The 23,450-nt window shown below is 44.8% G+C and overlaps 1 protein-coding gene across 1 annotated transcript in view; it reads left to right on the top strand.

The window, feature by feature from the left end:
* The window catches only part of LOC137282040 (polypeptide N-acetylgalactosaminyltransferase 5-like), a 94,026-nt gene extending 82,111 nt beyond the window's left edge, over positions 1 to 11,915 (top strand). The window contains exon 12 of the mRNA XM_067813790.1: positions 10,809 to 11,915. Coding sequence (XP_067669891.1) covers positions 10,809 to 10,937 — 129 coding nt within the window. The 3' untranslated portion in view covers positions 10,938 to 11,915. The remainder of the gene's footprint in view (positions 1 to 10,808) is intronic.
* The last annotated feature ends 11,535 nt before the right edge of the window (positions 11,916 to 23,450 follow it).

The following is a 23,450-nucleotide window of genomic DNA, read 5'->3' as shown; positions in this document are numbered from 1 at the left end:
GTCACAGTTGCAGTCAGTCACAGTAACATATGCAATAACAGTCATGGGATATCACAGTTACAATCACAGCATATGACAGTAACAGTCACAGTTACAGACACTCACACTACCTATACAATCACAATCATGGGAGACCACAGTCACAATCAAAGCAAATGACAGTATCAGTCACAGTTGCAGTCAGTCGCAGTACCTATACAATCGCAATCATGGGAGATCACAGTCACAGTCACAGCATATGACAGTCACAGTCACAGTTACAGACAGTCACAGTACCTATACAATAACAGTCATGGGAGATCACAGTCACAATCACAGCATATGACAGTAACAGTCACAGTTGCAGTCAGTCGCAGTACCTATACAATCACAATCATAGGAGATCACAGTCACAGTCACAGCATATGACAGTAACACTCACAGTTACAGAGAGTCACAGTACCTATACAATCACAATCATGGGAGATCACAGTCACAATCACAGCATATGACAGTAACAGTCACAGTTACAGACAGTCGCAGTACCTATACAATCACAATCATGGGAGATCACAGTCACAGTCACAGCATATGACAGTAACAGTCACAGTTACAGACAGTCGCAGTACCTATACAATCACATTCATGGGAGATCACAGTCACAGTCACAGCATGTGACAGTAACACAACCAGTTACAGACAGTCACAGTACCTATACAATCACAATCATGGGAGATCACAGTCACAATCACAGCATATGACAGTAACAGTCACAGTTACAGACAGTCGCAGTACCTATACAATCACAATCATGGGAGATCACAGTCACAGTCACAGCATATGACAGAAACAGTCACAGTTACAGACAGTCGCAGTACCTATACAATCACAATCATGGGAGATCACAGTCACAGTCACAGCATATGACAGCAACAGTCACAGTTACAGTCAGTCGCAGTACCTATACAATCACAATCATTGGAGATCACAGTCACAGTCACAGCATATGACAGTAACAGTCACAGTAACAGTCAGTCACAGTAACATATACAATAACAGTCATGGGATATCACAGTCACAGTCACAGCATATGACAGTAACAGTCACAGTTACAGACACTCACAGTACCTATACAACCACAATCATGGGAGATCACAGTCACAGTCACAGCATATGACAGTAACAGTCACAGTTACAGTCAGTCGCAGTACCTATACAATCACAATCATGGGAGATCACAGTCACAGTCACAGCATATGACAGTTACAGTCACAGTTACAGACAGTCGCAGTACCTATACAATCACAATCATGGGAGATCACAGTCACAATCACAGTCACAGCATATGACTGTCACAGTCACAGTTGCAGTCAGTCACAGTAACATATGCAATAACAGTCATGGGATATCACAGTTACAATCACAGCATATGACAGTAACAGTCACAGTTGCAGTCAGTCGCAGTACCTATACAATCACAATCATAGGAGATCACAGTCACAGTGACAGCATATGACAGTAACACTCACAGTTACAGAGAGTCACAGTACCTATACAATCACAATCATGGGAGATCACAGTCACAATCACAGCATATGACAGTAACAGTCACAGTTACAGACAGTCGCAGTACCTATACAATCACAATCATGGGAGATCACAGTCACAGTCACAGCATATGACAGTAACAGTCACAGTTACAGACAGTCGCAGTACCTATACAATCACAATCATGGGAGATCACAGTCACAGTCACAGCATGTGACAGTAACACTCCCAGTTACAGACAGTCACAGTACCTATACATTCACAATCATGGGAGATCACAGTCACAATCACAGCATATGACAGTAACAGTCACAGTTACAGACAGTCGCAGTACCTATACAATCACAATCATGGGAGATCACAGTCACAGTCACAGCATATGACAGTAACAGTCACAGTTACAGACAGTCGCAGTACCTATACAATCACAATCATGGGAGATCACAGTCACAGTCACAGCATATGACAGCAACAGTCACAGTTACAGTCAGTCGCAGTACCTATACAATCACAATCATGGGAGATCACAGTCACAGTCACAGCATATGACAGTCACAGTCACAGTTGCAGTCAGTCACAGTAACATATACAATAACAGTCATGGGATATCACAGTTACAATCACAGCATATGACAGTAACAGTCACAGTTACAGACAGTCACACTACCTATACAATCACAATCATGGGAGATCACAGTCACAATCAAAGCATATGACAGTCACAGTCACAGCTGCAGTCAGTCGCAGTACCTATACAATCACAATCAAGGGAGATCACAGTCACAGTCACAGCATATGACAGTCACAGTCACAGTTACAGACAGTCACAGTACCTATACAATGTCAGTCATGGGAGATCACAGTCACAATCACAGCACATGACAATAACAGTCACAGTTACAGTCAATCACAGTACCTATACAAGGACAATCATGGGAGATCACAGTCACAGTCACAACATATGACAGCAACACTCACAGTTACAGACAGTCACAGTACCTATACAATCACATTCATGGGAGATCACAGCCACAATCACAGCATATGACAGCAACAGTCACAGTTACAGACAGTCACAGTACCTATACAATCACAATCATGGGAGATCACAGTCACAGTCACAGCATATGACAGTCACAGTCACAGATGCAGTCAGTCACAGTAACATATACAATAACAGTCATGGGATATCACAGTTACAATCACAGCATATGACAGTAACAGTCACAGTTACAGACACTCACAGTACCTATACAATCACAATCATGGGAGATCACAGTCACAATCACAGCATATGACAGTAACAGTCACAGTTACAGACAGTCGCAGTACCTATACAATCACAATCATAGGAGATCACAGTCACAGTCACAGCATATGACAGTAACAGTCACAGTTACAGACAGTCGCAGTACCTATACAATCACAATCATGGGAGATCACAGTCACAGTCACAGCATATGACAGTAACAGTCACAGTTACAGTCAGTCACAGTAACATATACAATAACAGTCATGGGATATCACAGTTACAATCACAGCATATGACAGTAACAGTCACAGTTACAGACACTCACAGTACCTATACAATCACAATCATGGGAGATCACAGTCACAGTCACAGCATATGACAGTAACAGTCACAGTTACAGCATATCACAGTAACATATACAATAACAGTCATGGGATATCACAGTTACAATCACAGGATATGACAGTAACAGTCACAGTTACAGACACTCACAGTACCTATACAATCACAATCATGGGAGATCACAGTCACAGTCACAGCATATGACAGTAACAGTCACAGTTACAGACAGTCGCAGTACCTATACAATCACAATCATGGGAGATCACAGTCACAGTCACAGCATATGACAGTAACACTCACAGTTACAGACACTCACAGTACCTATACAATCACAATCATGGGAGATCACAGTCACAATCACAGCATATGACAGTAACAGTCACAGTTACAGACAGTCGCAGTACCTATACAATCACAATCATGGGAGATCACAGTCACAGTCACAGCATATGACAGTAACAGTCACAGTTACAGACAGTCGCAGTACCTATACAATCACAATCATGGCAGATCACAGTCACAGTCACAGCATATGACAGTAACAGTCACATTTACAGTCAGTCACAGTAACATATACAATAACAGTCATGGGATATCACAGTTACAGTCACAGCATATGACAGCAACAGTCACAGTTACAGACACTCACAGTACCTATACAATCACAATCATGGGAGATCACAGTCACAGTGACAGCATATGACAGTAACAGTCACAGTTACAGTCAGGGAGATCACAGTCACAGTCACAGCATATGACAGTAACAGTCACAGTTACAGACAGTCACAGTACCTATACAATCACAATCATGGGAGATCACAGTCACAGTCACAGCATATGACAGTCACAGTCACAGTTGCAGTCAGTCACAGTAACATTTGCAATAACAGTCATGGGATATCACAGTTACAATCACAGCATATGACAGTAACAGTCACAGTTACAGACACTCACACTACCTATACAATCACAATCAAGGGAGATCACAGTCACAGTCACAGCATATGACAGTAACAGTCACAGTTACAGACAGTCGCAGTACCTATACAATCACAATCATGGGAGATCACAGTCACAGTCACAGCATATGACAGTAACACTCACAGTTACAGACACTCACAGTACCTATACAATCACAATCATGGGAGATCACAGTCACAATCACAGCATATGACAGTAACAGTCACAGTTACAGACAGTCGCAGTACCTATACAATCACAATCATGGGAGATCACAGTCACAGTCACAGCATATGACAGTAACAGTCACAGTTACAGACAGTCGCAGTACCTATACAATCACAATCATGGCAGATCACAGTCACAGTCACAGCATATGACAGTAACAGTCACATTTACAGTCAGTCACAGTAACATATACAATAACAGTCATGGGATATCACAGTTACAGTCACAGCATATGACAGCAACAGTCACAGTTACAGACACTCACTGTACCTATACAATCACAATCATGGGAGATCACAGTCACAGTGACAGCATATGACAGTAACAGTCACAGTTACAGTCAGGGAGATCACAGTCACAGTCACAGCATATGACAGTAACAGTCACAGTTACAGACAGTCACAGTACCTATACAATCACAATCATGGGAGATCACAGTCAGAGTCACAGCATATGACAGTCACAGTCACAGTTGCAGTCAGTCACAGTAACATTTGCAATAACAGTCATGGGATATCACAGTTACAATCACAGCATATGACAGTAACAGTCACAGTTACAGACACTCACACTACCTATACAATCACAATCAAGGGAGATCACAGTCACAATCAATGCATATGACAGTATCAGTCACAGTTACAGACAGTCACAGTACCTATACAATAACAGTCATGGGAGATCACAGTCACAATCACAGCCTATGACAGTAACAGTCACAGTTGCAGTCAGTCGCAGTACCTATACAATCACAATCATGGGAGATCACAGTCACAGTCACAGCATATGACAGCAACACTCACAGTTACAGACAGTCACAGTACCTATCCAATCACAATCATGGGAGATCACAGTCACAATCACAGCATATGACAATAACAGTCACATTTACAGACAGTCGCAGTACCTATACAAGGACAATCATGGGAGATCACAGTCACAGTCACAACATATGACAGTAACACTCACAGTTACAGACAGTCACAGTACCTATACAATCACATTCATGGGAGATCACAACCACAATCACAGCATATGACAGCAACAGTCACAGTTACAGACAGTCACAGTACCTATACAATCACAATCATGGGAGATCACAGTCACAGTCACAGCATATGACAGTCACAGTCACAGTTGCAGTCAGTCACAGTAACATATACAATAACAGTCATGGGATATCACAGCTACAATCACAGTATATGACAGTAACAGTCACAGTTACAGACACTCACAGTACCTATACAATCACAATCATGGGAGATCACAGTCACAATCACAGCATATGACAGTAACAGTCACAGTTACAGACAGTCGCAGTACCTATACAATCACAATCATAGGAGATCACAGTCACAGTCACAGCATATGACAGTAACAGTCACAGTTACAGACAGTCGCAGTACCTATACAATCACAATCATGGGAGATCACAGTCACAGTCACAGCATATGACAGTAACAGTCACAGTTACAGTCAGTCACAGTAACATATACAATAACAGTCATGGGATATCACAGTTACAATCACAGCATATGACAGTAACAGTCACAGTTACAGACACTCACAGTACCTATACAATCACAATCATGGGAGATCACAGTCACAGTCACAGCATATGACAGTAACAGTCACAGTTACAGACAGTCGCAGTACCTATACAATCACAATCATGGGAGATCACAGTCACAGTCACAGCATATGACAGTAACACTCACAGTTACAGACAGTCACAGTACCTATACAATCACAATCATGGGAGATCACAGTCACAATCACAGCATATGACAGTAACAGTCACAGTTACAGACAGTCGCAGTACCTATACAATCACAATCATGGGAGATCACAGTCACAGTCAGAGCATATGACAGTAACAGTCACAGTTACAGACAGTCGCAGTACCTATACAATCACAATCATGGGAGATCACAGTCACAGTCACAGCATATGACAGCAACAGTCACAGTTACAGTCAGTCACAGCAACATATACAATAACATTCATGGGATATCACAGTCACAATCACAGCATATGACAGTAACAGTCACAGGTAGGGACACTCACAGTACCTATACAATCACAATCATGGGAGATCACAGTCACAGTCACAACATATGACAGTAACACTCACAGTTACAGACAGTCACAGTACCTATACAATCACATTCATGGGAGATCACAGCCACAATCACAGCATATGACAGCAACAGTCACAGTTACAGACAGTCACAGTACCTATACAATCAGAATCATGGGAGATCACAGTCACAGTCACAGCATATGACAGTCACAGTCACAGTTGCAGTCAGTCACAGTAACATATACAATAACAATCATGGGATATCACAGTTACAATCACAGCATATGACAGTAACAGTCACAGTTACAGACACTCACAGTACCTATACAATCACAATCATGGGAGATCACAGTCACAATCACAGCATATGACAGTAACAGTCACAGTTACAGACAGTCGCAGTACCTATACAATCACAATCATGGGAGATCACAGTCACAGTCACAGCATATGACAGTAACAGTCACAGTTACAGACAGTCGCAGTACCTATACAATCACAATCATGGGAGATCACAGTCACAGTCACAGCATATGACAGTAACAGTCACAGTTACAGTCAGTCACAGTAACATATACAATAACAGTCATGGGATATCACAGTTACAATCACAGCATATGACAGAAACAGTCACAGTTACAGACACTCACAGTACCTATACAATCACAATCATGGGAGATCACAGTGACAGTCACAGCATATGACAGAAACAGTCACAGTTACAGACAGTCGCAGTACCTATACAATCACAATCATGGGAGATCACAGTCACAGTCACAGCATATGACAGTAACACTCACAGTTACAGACAGTCACAGTACCTATACAATCACAATCATGGGAGATCACAGTCACAATCACAGCAAATGACAGTAACAGTCACAGTTACAGACAGTCGCAGTACCTATACAATCACAATCATGGGAGATCACAGTCACAGTCACAGCATATGACAGTAACAGTCACAGTTACAGACAGTCGCAGTACCTATACAATCACAATCATGGGAGATCACAGTCACAGTCACAGCATATGACAGTCACAGTCACAGTTACAGTCAGTCACAGTAACATATACAATAACAGTCATGGGATATCACAGTTACAATCACAGCATATGACAGTAACAGTCACAGTTACAGACACTCACAGTACCTATACAATCACAATCATGGGAGATCACAGTCACAGTCACAGCATATGACAGTAACAGTCACAGTTACAGTCAGTCGCAGTACCTATACAATCACAATCATGGGAGATCACAGTCACAGTCACAGCATATGACAGTTACAGTCACAGTTACAGACAGTCGCAGTACCTATACAATCACAATCATGGGAGATCACAGTCACAGTCACAGCATATGACAGTCACAGTCACAGTTGCAGTCAGTCACAGTAACATGTGCAATAACAGTCATGGGATATCACAGTTACAATCACAGCATATGACAGTAACAGTCACAGTTACAGACACTCACAGTACCTATACAATCACAATCATGGGAGATCACAGTCACAATCAAAGCATATGACAGAATCAGTCACAGTTGCAGTGAGTCGCAGTACCTATACAATCACAATCATGGGAGATCACAGTCACAGTCACAGCATATGACAGTCACAGTCACAGTTACAGACAGCCACAGTACCTATACAATAACAGTCATGGGAGATCACAGTCACAGTCACAGCATATGACAGTAACAGTCACAGTTGCAGTCAGTCACAGGAACATATACAATAGCAGTCATGGGATATCACAGTTACAATCACAGCATATGACAGTAACAGTCACAGTTACAGACAGTCACAGTACCTATACAATCACAATCATGGGAGATCACAGTCACAATTAAAGCATATGACAGTAACAGTCACAGCTGCAGTCAGTCGCAGTACCTATACAATCACAATCATGGGAGATCACAGTCACAATCACAACATATGACAGTCACAGTCACAGTTACAGACAGTCACAGTACCTATACAATGACAGTCATGGGAGATCACAGTCACAATCACAGCATATGACAAAAACAGTCACAGTTACAGTCAATCACAGTACCTATCCAAGGACAATCATGGGAGATCACAGTCACAGTCACAGCATATGACAGTTACAGTCACAGTTACAGACAGTCGCAGTACCTATACAATCACAATCATAGGAGATCACAGTCACAGTCACAACATATGACAGTAACAGTCACAGTTGCAGACAGTCGCAGTACCTATACAATCACAATCATGGGAGATCACAGTCAAAGTCACAGCATATGACAGTAACAGTCACAGTTACAGTCAGTCACAGTAACATATACAATAACAGTCATGGGATGTCACAGTTACAATCACAGCATATGACAGTAACAGTCACAGTTACAGACACTCACAGTACCTATACAATCACAATCATGGGAGATCACAGTCACAGTCACAGCATATGACAGTAACAGTCACAGTTACAGACAGTCGCAGTACCTATACAATCACAATCATGGGAGATCACAGTCACAGTCACAGCATATGACAGTAACACTCACAGTTACAGACAGTCACAGTACCTATACAATCACAATCATGGGAGATCACAGTCACAGTCACAGCATATGACAGTCACAGTCACAGTTACAGACAGTCACAGTACCTATACAATGACAGTCATGGGAGATCACAGTCACAATCACAGCATATGACAGTCACAGTCACAGTTGCAGTCAGTCACAGTAACATGTGCAATGACAGTCATGGGATATCACAGTTACAATCACAGCATATGACAGTAACAGTCACAGTTACAGACACTCACAGTACCTATACAATAACAGTCATGGGAGATCACAGTCACAGTCACAGCATATGACAGTCACAGTCACAGTTGCAGTCAGTCACAGTAACATGTGCAATAACAGTCATGGGATATCACAGTTACAATCACAGCATATGACAGTAACAGTCACAGTTACAGACAGTCGCAGTACCTATACAATAACAGTCATGGGAGATCACAGTCACAGTCACAGCATATGACAGTCACAGTCACAGTTGCAGTCAGTCACAGTAACATGTGCAATAACAGTCATGGGATATCACAGTTACAATCACAGCATATGACAGTAACAGTCACAGTTACAGACACTCACAGTACCTATACAATCACAATCATGGGAGATCACAGTCACAATCAAAGCATATGACAGTATCAGTCACAGTTGCAGTCAGTCGCAGTACCTATACAATCACAATCATGGGAGATCACAGTCACAGTCACAGCATATGACAGTCACAGTCACAGTTGCAGTCAGTCACAGTACCTATACAATAACAATCATGGGATATCACAGTTACAATCACAGCATATGACACTCACAGTCTGAGTTACAGACAGTCACAGTACCTATACAATCACAATCATGGGAGATCACAGTCACAGTCACAGCATATGACAGTAACAGTCACAGTTACAGACAGTCACAGTACCTATACAATAACAGTCATGGGATATCACAGATACAATCACAGCATATGACAGCAACAGTCACAGTTGCAGTCAGTCGCAGTAGCTATACAATAACAGTCATGGGATATCAATGTTACAATCACAGCATATGACAGTAACAGTCACAGTTACAGACAGTTAAATTAACATTTAGCCAGTCAAAATTCCAATCATAGGTATAGCCTGTCACAATCATATTCAGTCAGTCATTCCCAAAGTTACAATCAGTCACAATCGCAGTCACATTCAAAGTCAAATCAGTCACATTCACTATTACACAGTCTCTCTCAATAACCCCAGTGGTCCGTGTCTCCCAATAACCCCAGTGGTCTGTGTCTCCCAATAACCCCAGTGGTCTGTGTCTCCCAATAACCCCAGTAGTCTGTGTCTCCCAATGACCCCAGTGGTCTGTGTCTCCCAAAAACCCCAGTGTTCTGTGTCTCCCAATAACCCCAGTAGTCTGTGTCTCCCAATAACCCCAGTGGTCTGTGTCTCCCAATAACCCCAGTAGTCTGTGTCTCCCAATAACCCCAGTGGTCCGTGTCTCCCAATAACCCCAGTAGTCCGTGTCTCCCAATAACCCCAGTGGTCCGTGTCTCCCAATAACCCCAGTGTTCTGTGTCTCCCAATAACCCCAGTGGTCTGTGTCTCCCAATAACCCCAGTGGTCTGTGTCTCCCAATAACCCCAGTGGTCTGTGTCTCCCAATAACCCCAGTGGTCTGTGTCTCCCAATAACCCCAGTAGTCCGTGTCTCCCAATAACCCCAGTGGTCCGTGTCTCCCAATAACCCCAGTGTTCTGTGTCTCCCAATAACCCCAGTGGTCTGTGTCTCCCAATAACCCCAGTGGTCTGTGTCTCCCAATAACCCCAGTGGTCTGTGTCTCCCAATAACCCCAGTGGTCTGTGTTTCAGTCTCAGACAATACAACACGCGGCGAGCGGTCTCTGTATGGAACTGCTGCCTCCCACTACAGTCACTCTGCGCAGATGTAATGGCGGACAAAACCAACGCTGGGTGTTGCCGAAAAAGAAGAAATCTTGACAACAATCTGCAACGACACAATCTTCAGAACAAACAATGCCCCTGTCCTAACAAACCCTGAGTGAATCAATCTGACTAGGCTATGTACCACCCGAAACACAGGCAGTATGGATTCTTCACCCGGTGTCACGTCGACACATATGATATGTGTAAATATAGGGGATGGCATCACGCATCACTTTCCATGTGTAAATATAGGGGATTGCATCACGCATCGCTTTCCATGTGTAAATATAGGGGATGGCATCACGCATCACTTTCCATGTGTAAATATAGGGGATGGCATCACGCATCACTTTCCATGTGTAAATATAGGGGATTGCATCACTTTCCATGTGTAAATATAGGGGATTGCATCACGCATCACTTTCCATGTGTAAATATATTCCACAAATGTATCATAAAGATATGAGCATTACAGAGGCTGATTGTTACTTCCCTGACAAATCAACTTCTGAGCGAGGCGTGTGAGTACCGGGATTTCAGATGACAGCTGGATGGAACACTGTGTTAGTTGTTTTACCAAACTCACTGACAGCTGTCAAAACGTTTCACATCAATAAGACATCAATAAGACGTCAACGCACCCAGTAAAGAGCTATTCGTCAGTGGACACTCATTGGTTGTGAGAGGTTGATGATTTGTTAGTCAGCTGATAAACCATATCATGTGTGGTCACAACAACCATACAAGTAGTCTCGTAGTCTCATGTGTAAACTAACTGTACACTTTCTCGCTTAGTTTCATTCAGTTCTGCATATTCCTCCTGAAGCGTTTATGGGGATAACTGTCAGCCATTAAGTCGAAATTTCTGTGTGTGCTTACAGGAGAGACATATGCCGTTGTTTGAATGTTGTATATTAATGAAGACAATATAGCGGAGTGAGTGAGTGAGTGAGTGAGTGAGTGAGTGAGTGAACATGCACATATATATGTATAACACTTAAATAATGAAAATAAAATGGGGAAATTGTATAACTCCTATGTCGCTTACTTTTCTACCATACACCACTATAAACCTACTCAGTGATTCACTATGTCGCCTTACTTTTCTACCATACACCACTATAAACCTACTCAGTGATTCACTATGTCGCCTTTCTTTTCTACCATACACCACTATAAACCTACTCAGTGATTCACTATGTCGCCTTTCTTTTCTACCATACACCACTATAAACCTACTCAGTGATTCACTATGTCGCCTTTCTTTTCTACCATACACCACTATAAAACTACTCAGTGATTCACTATGTCGCCTTACTTTTCTACCATACACCACTATAAACCTACTCAGTGATTCACTATGTCGCTTACTTTTCTACCATACACCACTATAAACCTACTCAGTGATTCACTATGTCGCTTACTTTTCTACCATACACCACTATAAACCTACTCAGTGATTCACTATGTCGCCTTTCTTTTCTACCATACACCACTATAAACCTACTCAGTGATTCATTATGTCGCCTTACTTTTCTACCATACACCACTATAAACCTACTCAGTGATTCACTATGTCGCCTTACTTTTCTACCATACACCACTATAAACCTACTCAGTGATTCACTATGTCGCCTTTCTTTAAGACATACAATCACACAACACAAAACAGTTGACCCCTATAACCTACAGTATGTCCCTCCAAGACAACAGCTGACCCCTGTAACCTACAGTATGCCCCTCCAAGACAACAGCTGACCCCTATAACCTACAGTGTATCCCACCAAAACAACAACTGACCCCTATAACCTACAGTATGTCCCTCCAAAACAACAGCTGACCCCTATAACCTACAGTATGCCCCTCCAAGACAACAGCTGACCCCTATAACCTACAGTGTATCCCACCAAAACAACAACTGACCCCTATAACCTACAGTATGACCTCCAAAACAACAGATGACCCCTGTAACCTACAGTATGCCCCTCCAAGACAACAGCTGACCCCTGTAACCTACAGTGTATCCCACCAAAACAACAAGTGACCCCTATAACCTACAGTATGTCCCTCCACGACAACAGCTGACCCCTGTAACCTATAGTATGTCCCTCCAAGACAACAACGCACCCCTATAACCTACAGTATGTCCCTCCAAGGCAACAACTGACCCCTATAACCTACAGTATGTCCCTCCAAGACAACAACTGACCCATATAACCTACAATATGTCCCTCCAAGTCCCTCCAAGACAACAACTGACCCCTATAACCTACAGTATGTCCCTCCAAGACAAAAACTGACCCCTATAACCTACAGTATGTCAATCCAAGACAACAACTGACCCCTGTAAACTACAGTATGTCCCTCCAAGACAACAACTGACCCCTGTAACCTACAGTATGCCCCTCCAAGACAACAACTGACCCCTGTAACCTACAGTGTATCCCACCAAAACAACAACTGACCCCTATAACCTACAGTATGTCCCTCCAAAACAACAGCTGACCCCTGTAACCTACAGTATGCCCCTCCAAGACAACAACTGACCCCTATAACCTACAGTGTATCCCACCAAAACAACAACTGACCCCTATAACCTACAGTATGCCCCTCCACGACAACAGCTGACCCCTGTAACCTATAGTATGTACCTCCAAGACAACAACTGACCCCTATAACCTACAGTATGTCCCTCCAAGGCAACAACTGACCCCTATAACCTACAGTATGTCCCTCCAAGACAAAAACTGACCCCTATAACCTACAGTATGTCCCTCCAAGTCCCCCCAAGACAACAACTGACCCCTATAACCTACAGTATGTCCCTCCAAGACAAAAACTGACCCCTATAACCTACAGTATGTCCCTCCAAGACAACAACTGACCCCTGTAAACTACAGTATGTCCCTCCAAGACAACAACTGACCCCTATAACCTACAGTGTGTCCCTCCAAGACAACAGCTGACCCCTATAACCTACAGTGTGTCCCTCCAAGACAACAACTGACCCCTATAACCCACAGTATGTCCCTCCAAGACAACAACTTACCCCTGTAACCTACAGTATGTCCCTCCAAGACAACAACTTACCCCTATAACCTACAGTTTGTCCCTCCAAGACAAAAACTGACCCCTATAACCTACAGTATGCCCCTCCACGACAACAGCTGACCCCTGTAACCTATAGTATGTACCTCCAAGACAACAACTGACCCCTATAACCTACAGTATGTCCCTCCAAGACAACAACTGACCCCTATAACCTACAGTATGTCCCTCCAAGACAAAAACTGACCCCTATAACCTACAGTATGTCCCTCCAAGTCCCTCCAAGACAACAACTGACCCCTATAACCTACAGTAAGTCCCTCCAAGACAAAAACTGACCCCTATAACCTACAGTATGTCCCTCCAAGACAACAACTGACCCCTGTAAACTACAGTATGTCCCTCCAAGACAACAACTGACCCCTATAACCTACAGTGTGTCCCTCCAAGACAACAACTGACCCCTATAACCTACAGTGTGTCCCTCCAAGACAACAACTGACCCCTATAACCCACAGTATGTCCCTCCAAGACAACAACTTACCCATATAACCTACAGTGTATCCCTCCAAGACAACAGCTGACCCCTATAACCTACAGTATGTCCCTCCAAGACAACACCTGACCCCTATAACCTACAGTTTGTCCCTCCAAGACAACAACTGACCCCTGTAACCTACAGTATGTCCCTCCAAGACAACAACTGACCCCTATAACCTACAGTTTGTCCCTCCAAGACAAAAACTGACCCCTATAACCTACAGTATGCCCCTCCAAGACAACAGCTGACCCCTGTAACCTATAGTATGTCCCTCCAAGACAACAACTGACCCCTATAACCTACAGTATGTCCCTCCAAGACAACAGCTGACCCCTTTAACCCACAGTATGTCCCTCCAAGACAACAACTGACCCCTATAACCTACAGTATGTCCCTCCAAGACAACAGCTGACCCCTATAACCCACAGTATGTCCCTCCAAGACAACAACTGACCCCTATAACCCACAGTATGTCCCTCCAAGACAACAACTGACCCCTATAACCTACAGTATGTCCCTCCAAGACAACAGCTGACCCCTGTAACCTACAGTATGTCCCTCCAAGACAACAACTGACCCCTATAACCCACAGTATGTCCCTCCAAGACAACAACTGACCCCTATAACCCACAGTATGTCCGTCCAAGACAACAGCTGACCCCTATAACCTACAGTATATCCCTCCAAGACAACAGCTGACCCCTGTAACCTACAGTATGTCCCTCCAAGACAACAACTGACCCCTGTAACCTACAGTATGTCCCTCCAAGATAACAACTGACCCCTGTAACCTACAGTATGTCCCTCCAAGACAACAGCTGACCCCTGTAACCTACAGTATGTCCCTCCAAGGCAACAACTGACCCCTATATCCTACATTACGTTCCCTCAAGACAACAGCTGACCCCTATAACCCACCGTATGTCCCTCCAAGACAACAGCTGACCCCTATAACCTACAGTATGTCCCTCCAAGACAACAGCTGACCCCTATAACCTACAGTATGTCCCTCCAAGACAACAACTGAAAGCCAATAACCTACAGTGTATCCCTCCAAGACAACAACTGACCCCTATACCACACAGTATGTCCCTCCAAGACAACAACTGACCCCTATAACCTACAGTGTATCCCTCCAACACATCAACTTACCCCTGTAACCCACAGTATGTCCCTCCAAGACAACAACTGACCCCTACAACCCACAGTATGTCCCTCCAAGACAACAGCTGACCCCTGTAACCTACAGTATGTCCCTCCAAGACAACAACTGACCCCTATAACCAATAGGATGTCCCTCCAAGACAACAGCTGACCCCTGCAACCTACAGTATGTCCCTCCAAGACAACAACTTACAACTGTAACCTACAGTATGTCCCTCCAAGACAACAGCTGACCCCTTTAACCCACAGTATGTCCCTCCAAGACAACAGCTGACCCCTATAACCTACAGTATGTCCCTCCAAGACATCAACTGATCCCTGTAACCTACAGTATGTCCCTCCAAGACAACAACTGACCCCTATAACCCACAGTATGTCCCTCCAAGACAACAACTGACCCCTATAACCTACAGTATGTCCCTCCAAGACAACAGCTGACACCTATAACCCACAGTATGTCCCTCCAAGACAACAACTGACCCCTATAACCTACAGTATGTCCCTCCAAGACAACAGCTGACCCCTGTAACCTACAGTATGTCCCTCCAAAACAACAACTGACCCCTATAACCCACAGTATGTCCCTCCAGGACAACAGCTGACCCCTATAACCCACAGTATGTCCCTCCAAGACAACAACTGACCCCTATAACCTACAGTGAATCCCTCCAAGACAACAGCTGACCCCTATAACCTACAGTATGTCCCTCCAAGACAACAAATGACCCCTATAACCTACAGTATGTCCCTCCAAGACAACAGCTGACCCCTGTAACCTACAGTATGTCCCTCCAAGACAACAGCTGACCCCTATAACCTACAGTATGTCCCTCCAAGACAACAACTGACCCCTGTAACCTACAGTATGTCCCTCCAAGACAACAGCTGAACCCTGTAACCTACAGTATGTCCCTCCAAATCAACAACTGACCCCTATAATCTACATTACGGACCCTCAAGACAACAACTGACCCCTGTAACCTACAGTATGTCCCTCCAAGACAACAGCTGACCCCTATAACCCACAGTATGTCCCTCCAAGACAACAGCTGACCCCTATAACCTACAGTATGTCCCTCCAAGACAACAGCTGACCCCTATAATCTACAGTATGTCCCTCCAAGACAACAGCTGACCCCTGTAACCTACAGTATGTCCCTCCAAGACAACAACTCACCCCTGTAACCTACAGTATGTCCCTTCAAGACAACAGCTGACCCCTGTAACCTACAGTATGTCCCTCCAAGACAACAGCTGACCCCTGTAACCTACAGTATGTCCCTCCAAGACAACAAGCCACCCCTGTAACCTACAGTTTGTCCCTCCAAGACAACAACTGACCCCTATAACCTACAGTATGTCCCTCCAAGACAAAAACTGACCCCTATAACCTACAGTATGTCCCTCCAAGTCCCTCCAAGACATCAACTGACCCCTATAACCTACAGTATGTCCCTCCAAGACAACAACTTACTCCTATAACCTACAGTGTATCCCACCAAAACAACAACTGACCCCTATAACCTACAGTTTGTCCCTCCAAGACAACAACTGACCCCTATAACCTACAGTATGTCCCTCCAAGACAAAAACTGACCCCTATAACCTACAGTATGTCCCTCCAAGTCCCTCCAAGACATCAACTGACCCCTATAACCTACAGTATGTCCCTCCAAGACAACAACTTACTCCTATAACCTACAGTGTATCCCACCAAAACAACAACTGACCCCTATAACCTACAGTATGTCCCTCCAAGACAACAACTGACCCCTATAACCTACAGTATGTCCCTCCAAGACAACAACTGACCCCTGTAACCTACAGTATGTCCCTCCAAGTCCCTCCAAGACAACAACTGACCCCTATAACCTACAGTATGTCCCTCCAAGACAACAACTGACCCCTATAACCTACAGTATGTCCCGCCAAGAAAACAACTGACCCCTATAACCTACAGTATGTCCCTCCAAGACAACAACTGACCCCTATAACCTACAGTATGTCCCGCCAAGAAAACAACTGACCCCTATAACCTACAGTATGTCCCTCCAAGACAACAACTAACCCCTATAACCCACAGTATGTCCCTCCAAGACAACAGCTGACCCCTGTAACCTACAGTATGTCCCTCCAAGACAACAACGTACCCCTATAACCTACAGTATGTCCCTCCAAGACAACAACTCACCCCTATAACCTACAGTATGTCCCTCCAAGACAACAACTCACCCCTATAACCCACAGTATGTCCCTCCAAGACAACAACTGACCCCTATAACCCACAGTATGTCCCTCCAAGACAACAACGCACCCCTATAACCTACAGTATGTCCCTCCAAGACAACAACTGACCCCTATAACCCACAGTATGTCCCTCCAAGACAACAACTGACCTCTATAACCTACAGTATGTCCCTCCAAGACAACAGCTGACCCCTGTAACCTACAGTATGTCCCTCCAAGACAACAACTGACCCCAATAACCCACAGTATGTCCCTCCAAGACAACAACTGACCCCTATAACCTACAGTATGTCCCTCCAAGACAACAACTGACCCCTGTAACCTACAGTATGTCCCTCCAAGACAACAACTGACCCCTATAACCTACAGTATGTCCCTCCAAGACAACAACTGACCCCTATTACCCACAGTTTGTCCCTCCAAGACAACAGCTGACGACTGTAACCTACAGTATGTCCCTCCAAGACAACAGCTGACCCCTATAACCGACAGTATGTCCCTCCAAGACAACAACTGACCCATATAACCGACAGTATGTCCCTCCAAGACAACAACTGACCCCTATAACCTACAGTATGTCCCTCCAAGACAACAACTTACCCCTATAACTCACAGTATGTCCCTCCAAGACAACAACTGACCCCTATAACCTACAGTATGTCCCTCCAAGACAACAACTGACCCCTATAACCTACAGTATGTCCCTCCAAGACAACAGCTGACCCCTATAACCTACAGTATGTCCCTCCAAGACAACAGCTGACCCCTATAACCTACAGTATGTCCCTCCAAGACAACAGCTGACCCCTATAACCTACAGTATGTCACTAGAAGACAACAGCTGACCCTATAACCTACAGTATGTCCCTCCAAGACAACAACTGACCCCTATAACTCACAGTATGTCCCTCCAAGACAACAACTGACCAGTATAACCCACAGTATGTCCCTCCAAGACATCAGCTGACCCCTATAACCTACAGTATGTCCCTCCAAGACAACAGCTGACCCCTGAAACCCACAATATGTCCCTCCAAGACAACAGCTGACCCCTACAACCTACAGTGTGTCCCTCCAAGACAACAGCTGACCCCTGTAACCTACAGTATGTCCCTCCAAGACAACAGCTGACCAGTATAACCTACAGTATGTCCCTCCAAGACAACAGCTGACCCCTATAATCTACAGTATGTCCCTCCAAGACAACAGCTGACCCCTGTAACCTACAGTATGTCCCTCCAAGACAACAACTCACCCCTGTAACCTACAGTATGTCCCTTCAAGACAACAGCTGACCCCTGTAACCTACAGTATGTCCCTCCAAGACAACAGCTGACCCCTGTAACCTACAGTATGTCCCTCCAAGACAACAAGCCACCCCTGTAACCTACAGTTTGTCCCTCCAAGACAACAACTGACCCCTATAACCTACAGTATGTCCCTCCAAGACAAAAACTGACCCCTATAACCTACAGTATGTCCCTCCAAGTCCCTCCAAGACATCAACTGACCCCTATAACCTACAGTATGTCCCTCCAAGACAACAACTTACTCCTATAACCTACAGTGTATCCCACCAAAACAACAACTGACCCCTATAACCTACAGTTTGTCCCTCCAAGACAACAACTGACCCCTATAACCTACAGTATGTCCCTCCAAGACAAAAACTGACCCCTATAACCTACAGTATGTCCCTCCAAGTCCCTCCAAGACATCAACTGACCCCTATAACCTACAGTATGTCCCTCCAAGACAACAACTTACTCCTATAACCTACAGTGTATCCCACCAAAACAACAACTGACCCCTATAACCTACAGTATGTCCCTCCAAGACAACAACTGACCCCTATAACCTACAGTATGTCCCTCCAAGACAACAACTGACCCCTGTAACCTACAGTATGTCCCTCCAAGTCCCTCCAAGACAACAACTGACCCCTATAACCTACAGTATGTCCCTCCAAGACAACAACTGACCCCTATAACCTACAGTATGTCCCGCCAAGAAAACAACTGACCCCTATAACCTACAGTATGTCCCTCCAAGACAACAACTGACCCCTATAACCTACAGTATGTCCCGCCAAGAAAACAACTGACCCCTATAACCTACAGTATGTCCCTCCAAGACAACAACTAACCCCTATAACCCACAGTATGTCCCTCCAAGACAACAGCTGACCCCTGTAACCTACAGTATGTCCCTCCAAGACAACAACGTACCCCTATAACCTACAGTATGTCCCTCCAAGACAACAACTCACCCCTATAACCTACAGTATGTCCCTCCAAGACAACAACTCACCCCTATAACCCACAGTATGTCCCTCCAAGACAACAACTGACCCCTATAACCCACAGTATGTCCCTCCAAGACAACAACGCACCCCTATAACCTACAGTATGTCCCTCCAAGACAACAACTGACCCCTATAACCCACAGTATGTCCCTCCAAGACAACAACTGACCTCTATAACCTACAGTATGTCCCTCCAAGACAACAGCTGACCCCTGTAACCTACAGTATGTCCCTCCAAGACAACAACTGACCCCAATAACCCACAGTATGTCCCTCCAAGACAACAACTGACCCCTATAACCTACAGTATGTCCCTCCAAGACAACAACTGACCCCTGTAACCTACAGTATGTCCCTCCAAGACAACAACTGACCCCTATAACCTACAGTATGTCCCTCCAAGACAACAACTGACCCCTATTACCCACAGTTTGTCCCTCCAAGACAACAGCTGACGACTGTAACCTACAGTATGTCCCTCCAAGACAACAGCTGACCCCTATAACCGACAGTATGTCCCTCCAAGACAACAACTGACCCATATAACCGACAGTATGTCCCTCCAAGACAACAACTGACCCCTATAACCTACAGTATGTCCCTCCAAGACAACAACTTACCCCTATAACTCACAGTATGTCCCTCCAAGACAACAACTGACCCCTATAACCCACAGTATGTCCCTCCAAGACAACAACTGACCCCTATAACCTACAGTATGTCCCTCCAAGACAACAGCTGACCCCTATAACCTACAGTATGTCCCTCCAAGACAACAGCTGACCCCTATAACCTACAGTATGTCCCTCCAAGACAACAGCTGACCCCTATAACCTACAGTATGTCACTAGAAGACAACAGCTGACCCTATAACCTACAGTATGTCCCTCCAAGACAACAACTGACCCCTATAACTCACAGTATGTCCCTCCAAGACAACAACTGACCAGTATAACCCACAGTATGTCCCTCCAAGACATCAGCTGACCCCTATAACCTACAGTATGTCCCTCCAAGACAACAGCTGACCCCTGAAACCCACAATATGTCCCTCCAAGACAACAGCTGACCCCTACAACCTACAGTGTGTCCCTCCAAGACAACAGCTGACCCCTGTAACCTACAGTATGTCCCTCCAAGACAACAACTCACCCCTGTAACCAACAGTATGTCCCTCCAAGACAACAACTGACCCCTATAACCTACAGTGTATCCCTCCAAGATAACAACTGACCCCCATAACCCACAGTATGTCCCTCCAAGACAACTCACCCCAATAACCTACAGTATGTCCCTCCAAGACAACAGCTGACCCCTATAACCTACAGTGTATCCCTCCAAGACAACAACTCACCCCTATAACCTACAGTATGTCCCTCCAAGACAACAGCTGACCCCTATAACCTACAGTGTATCCCTCCAAGACAACAGCTGACCCCTATAACCTACAGTGTATCCCTCCAAGACAACAGCTGACCCCTATAACCTACAGTATGTCCCTCCAAGACAACAACTGACCCCTGTAACCTACAGTATGTCCCTGCAAGACAACAGCTGACCCCTATAACCTACAGTGTATCCCTCCAAGACAACAGCTGACCCCTATAACCTACAGTATGTCCCTCCAAGACAACAACTGACCACTCTAACCTACAGTATGTCCCTCCAAGACAACAGCTGACCCCTATAACCTACAGTATGTCCCTCCAAGACAACAGCTGACCCCTATAACCTACAGTATGTCCCTCCAAGACAACAACTGACCCCTATAACCTACAGTATGTCCCTCCAAGACAACAGCTGACCCCTGTAACCCACAGTATGTCCCTCCAAGACAACAACTGACCCCTATAACCTACAGTGTATCCCTCCAAGACAACAACTGACCCCTATAACCCACAGTATGTCCCTCCAAGACAACAACTCACCCCTATAACCTACAGTATGTCCCTCCAAGACAACAATTGACCCCTATAACCTACAGTGTATCCCTCCAAGACAACAACTGACCCCTATAACCCACAGTATGTCCCTCCAAGACAACAACTCACCCCTATAACCTACAGTATGTCCCTCCAAGAGAACAGCTGACCCCTATAACCCACAGTATGTCCCTCCAAGACAACAACTGACCCCTATAACTTACAGTATGTCCCTCCAAGACAACAGCTGACCCCTGTAACCCACAGTATGTCCCTCCAAGACAACAACTGACCCCTATAACCTACAGTGTATCCCTCCAAGACAACAACTGACCCCTATAACCTACAGTATGTCCCTCCAAGACAACTTACTCCTATAACCTACAGTGTATCCCTCCAAGACAACAACTGACCCCTATAACCCACAGTATGTCCCTCCAAGACAACAGCTGACCCCTGCAACCTACAGTATGTCCCTCCAAGACAACTAGTCACCCCTGTAACCTACAGTATGTCCCTCCAAGACAACAACTGACCCCTATACCCTACAGTATGTCCCTCCAAGACAAAAACTGACCCCTATAACCTACAGTATGTCATTCCAAGTCCCTCCAAGACAACAACTGACCCCTATAACCTACAGTATGTCCCTCCAAGACAACTTACTCCTATAACCTACAGTGTATCCCACCAAAACAACAACTGACCCCTATAACCTACAGTATGTCCCTCCAAGACAACAACTGACCCCTATAACCTACAGTGTATCCCTCCAAGATAACAACTGACCCCCATAACCCACAGTATGTCCCTCCAAGACAACTCACCCCAATAACCTACAGTATGTCCCTCCAAGACAACAGCTGACCCCTATAACCTACAGTGTATCCCTCCAAGACAACAACTCACCCCTATAACCTACAGTATGTCCCTCCAAGACAACAGCTGACCCCTATAACCTACAGTGTATCCCTCCAAGACAACAGCTGACCCCTATAACCTACAGTGTATCCCTCCAAGACAACAGCTGACCCCTATAACCTACAGTATGTCCCTCCAAGACAACAACTGACCCCTGTAACCTACAGTATGTCCCTGCAAGACAACAGCTGACCCCTATAACCTACAGTGTATCCCTCCAAGACAACAGCTGACCCCTATAACCTACAGTATGTCCCTCCAAGACAACAGCTGACCCCTGCAACCTACAGTATGTCCCTCCAAGACAACTAGTCACCCCTGTAACCTACAGTATGTCCCTCCAAGACAACAACTGACCCCTATACCCTACAGTATGTCCCTCCAAGACAAAAACTGACCCCTATAACCTACAGTATGTC

The sequence above is a fragment of the Haliotis asinina genome, chromosome 4 (assembly GCF_037392515.1).
Source record: "Haliotis asinina isolate JCU_RB_2024 chromosome 4, JCU_Hal_asi_v2, whole genome shotgun sequence".
NCBI lineage: Eukaryota > Metazoa > Mollusca > Gastropoda > Lepetellida > Haliotidae > Haliotis > Haliotis asinina.
This window is presented reverse-complemented; position numbering and strand designations above follow the sequence as displayed.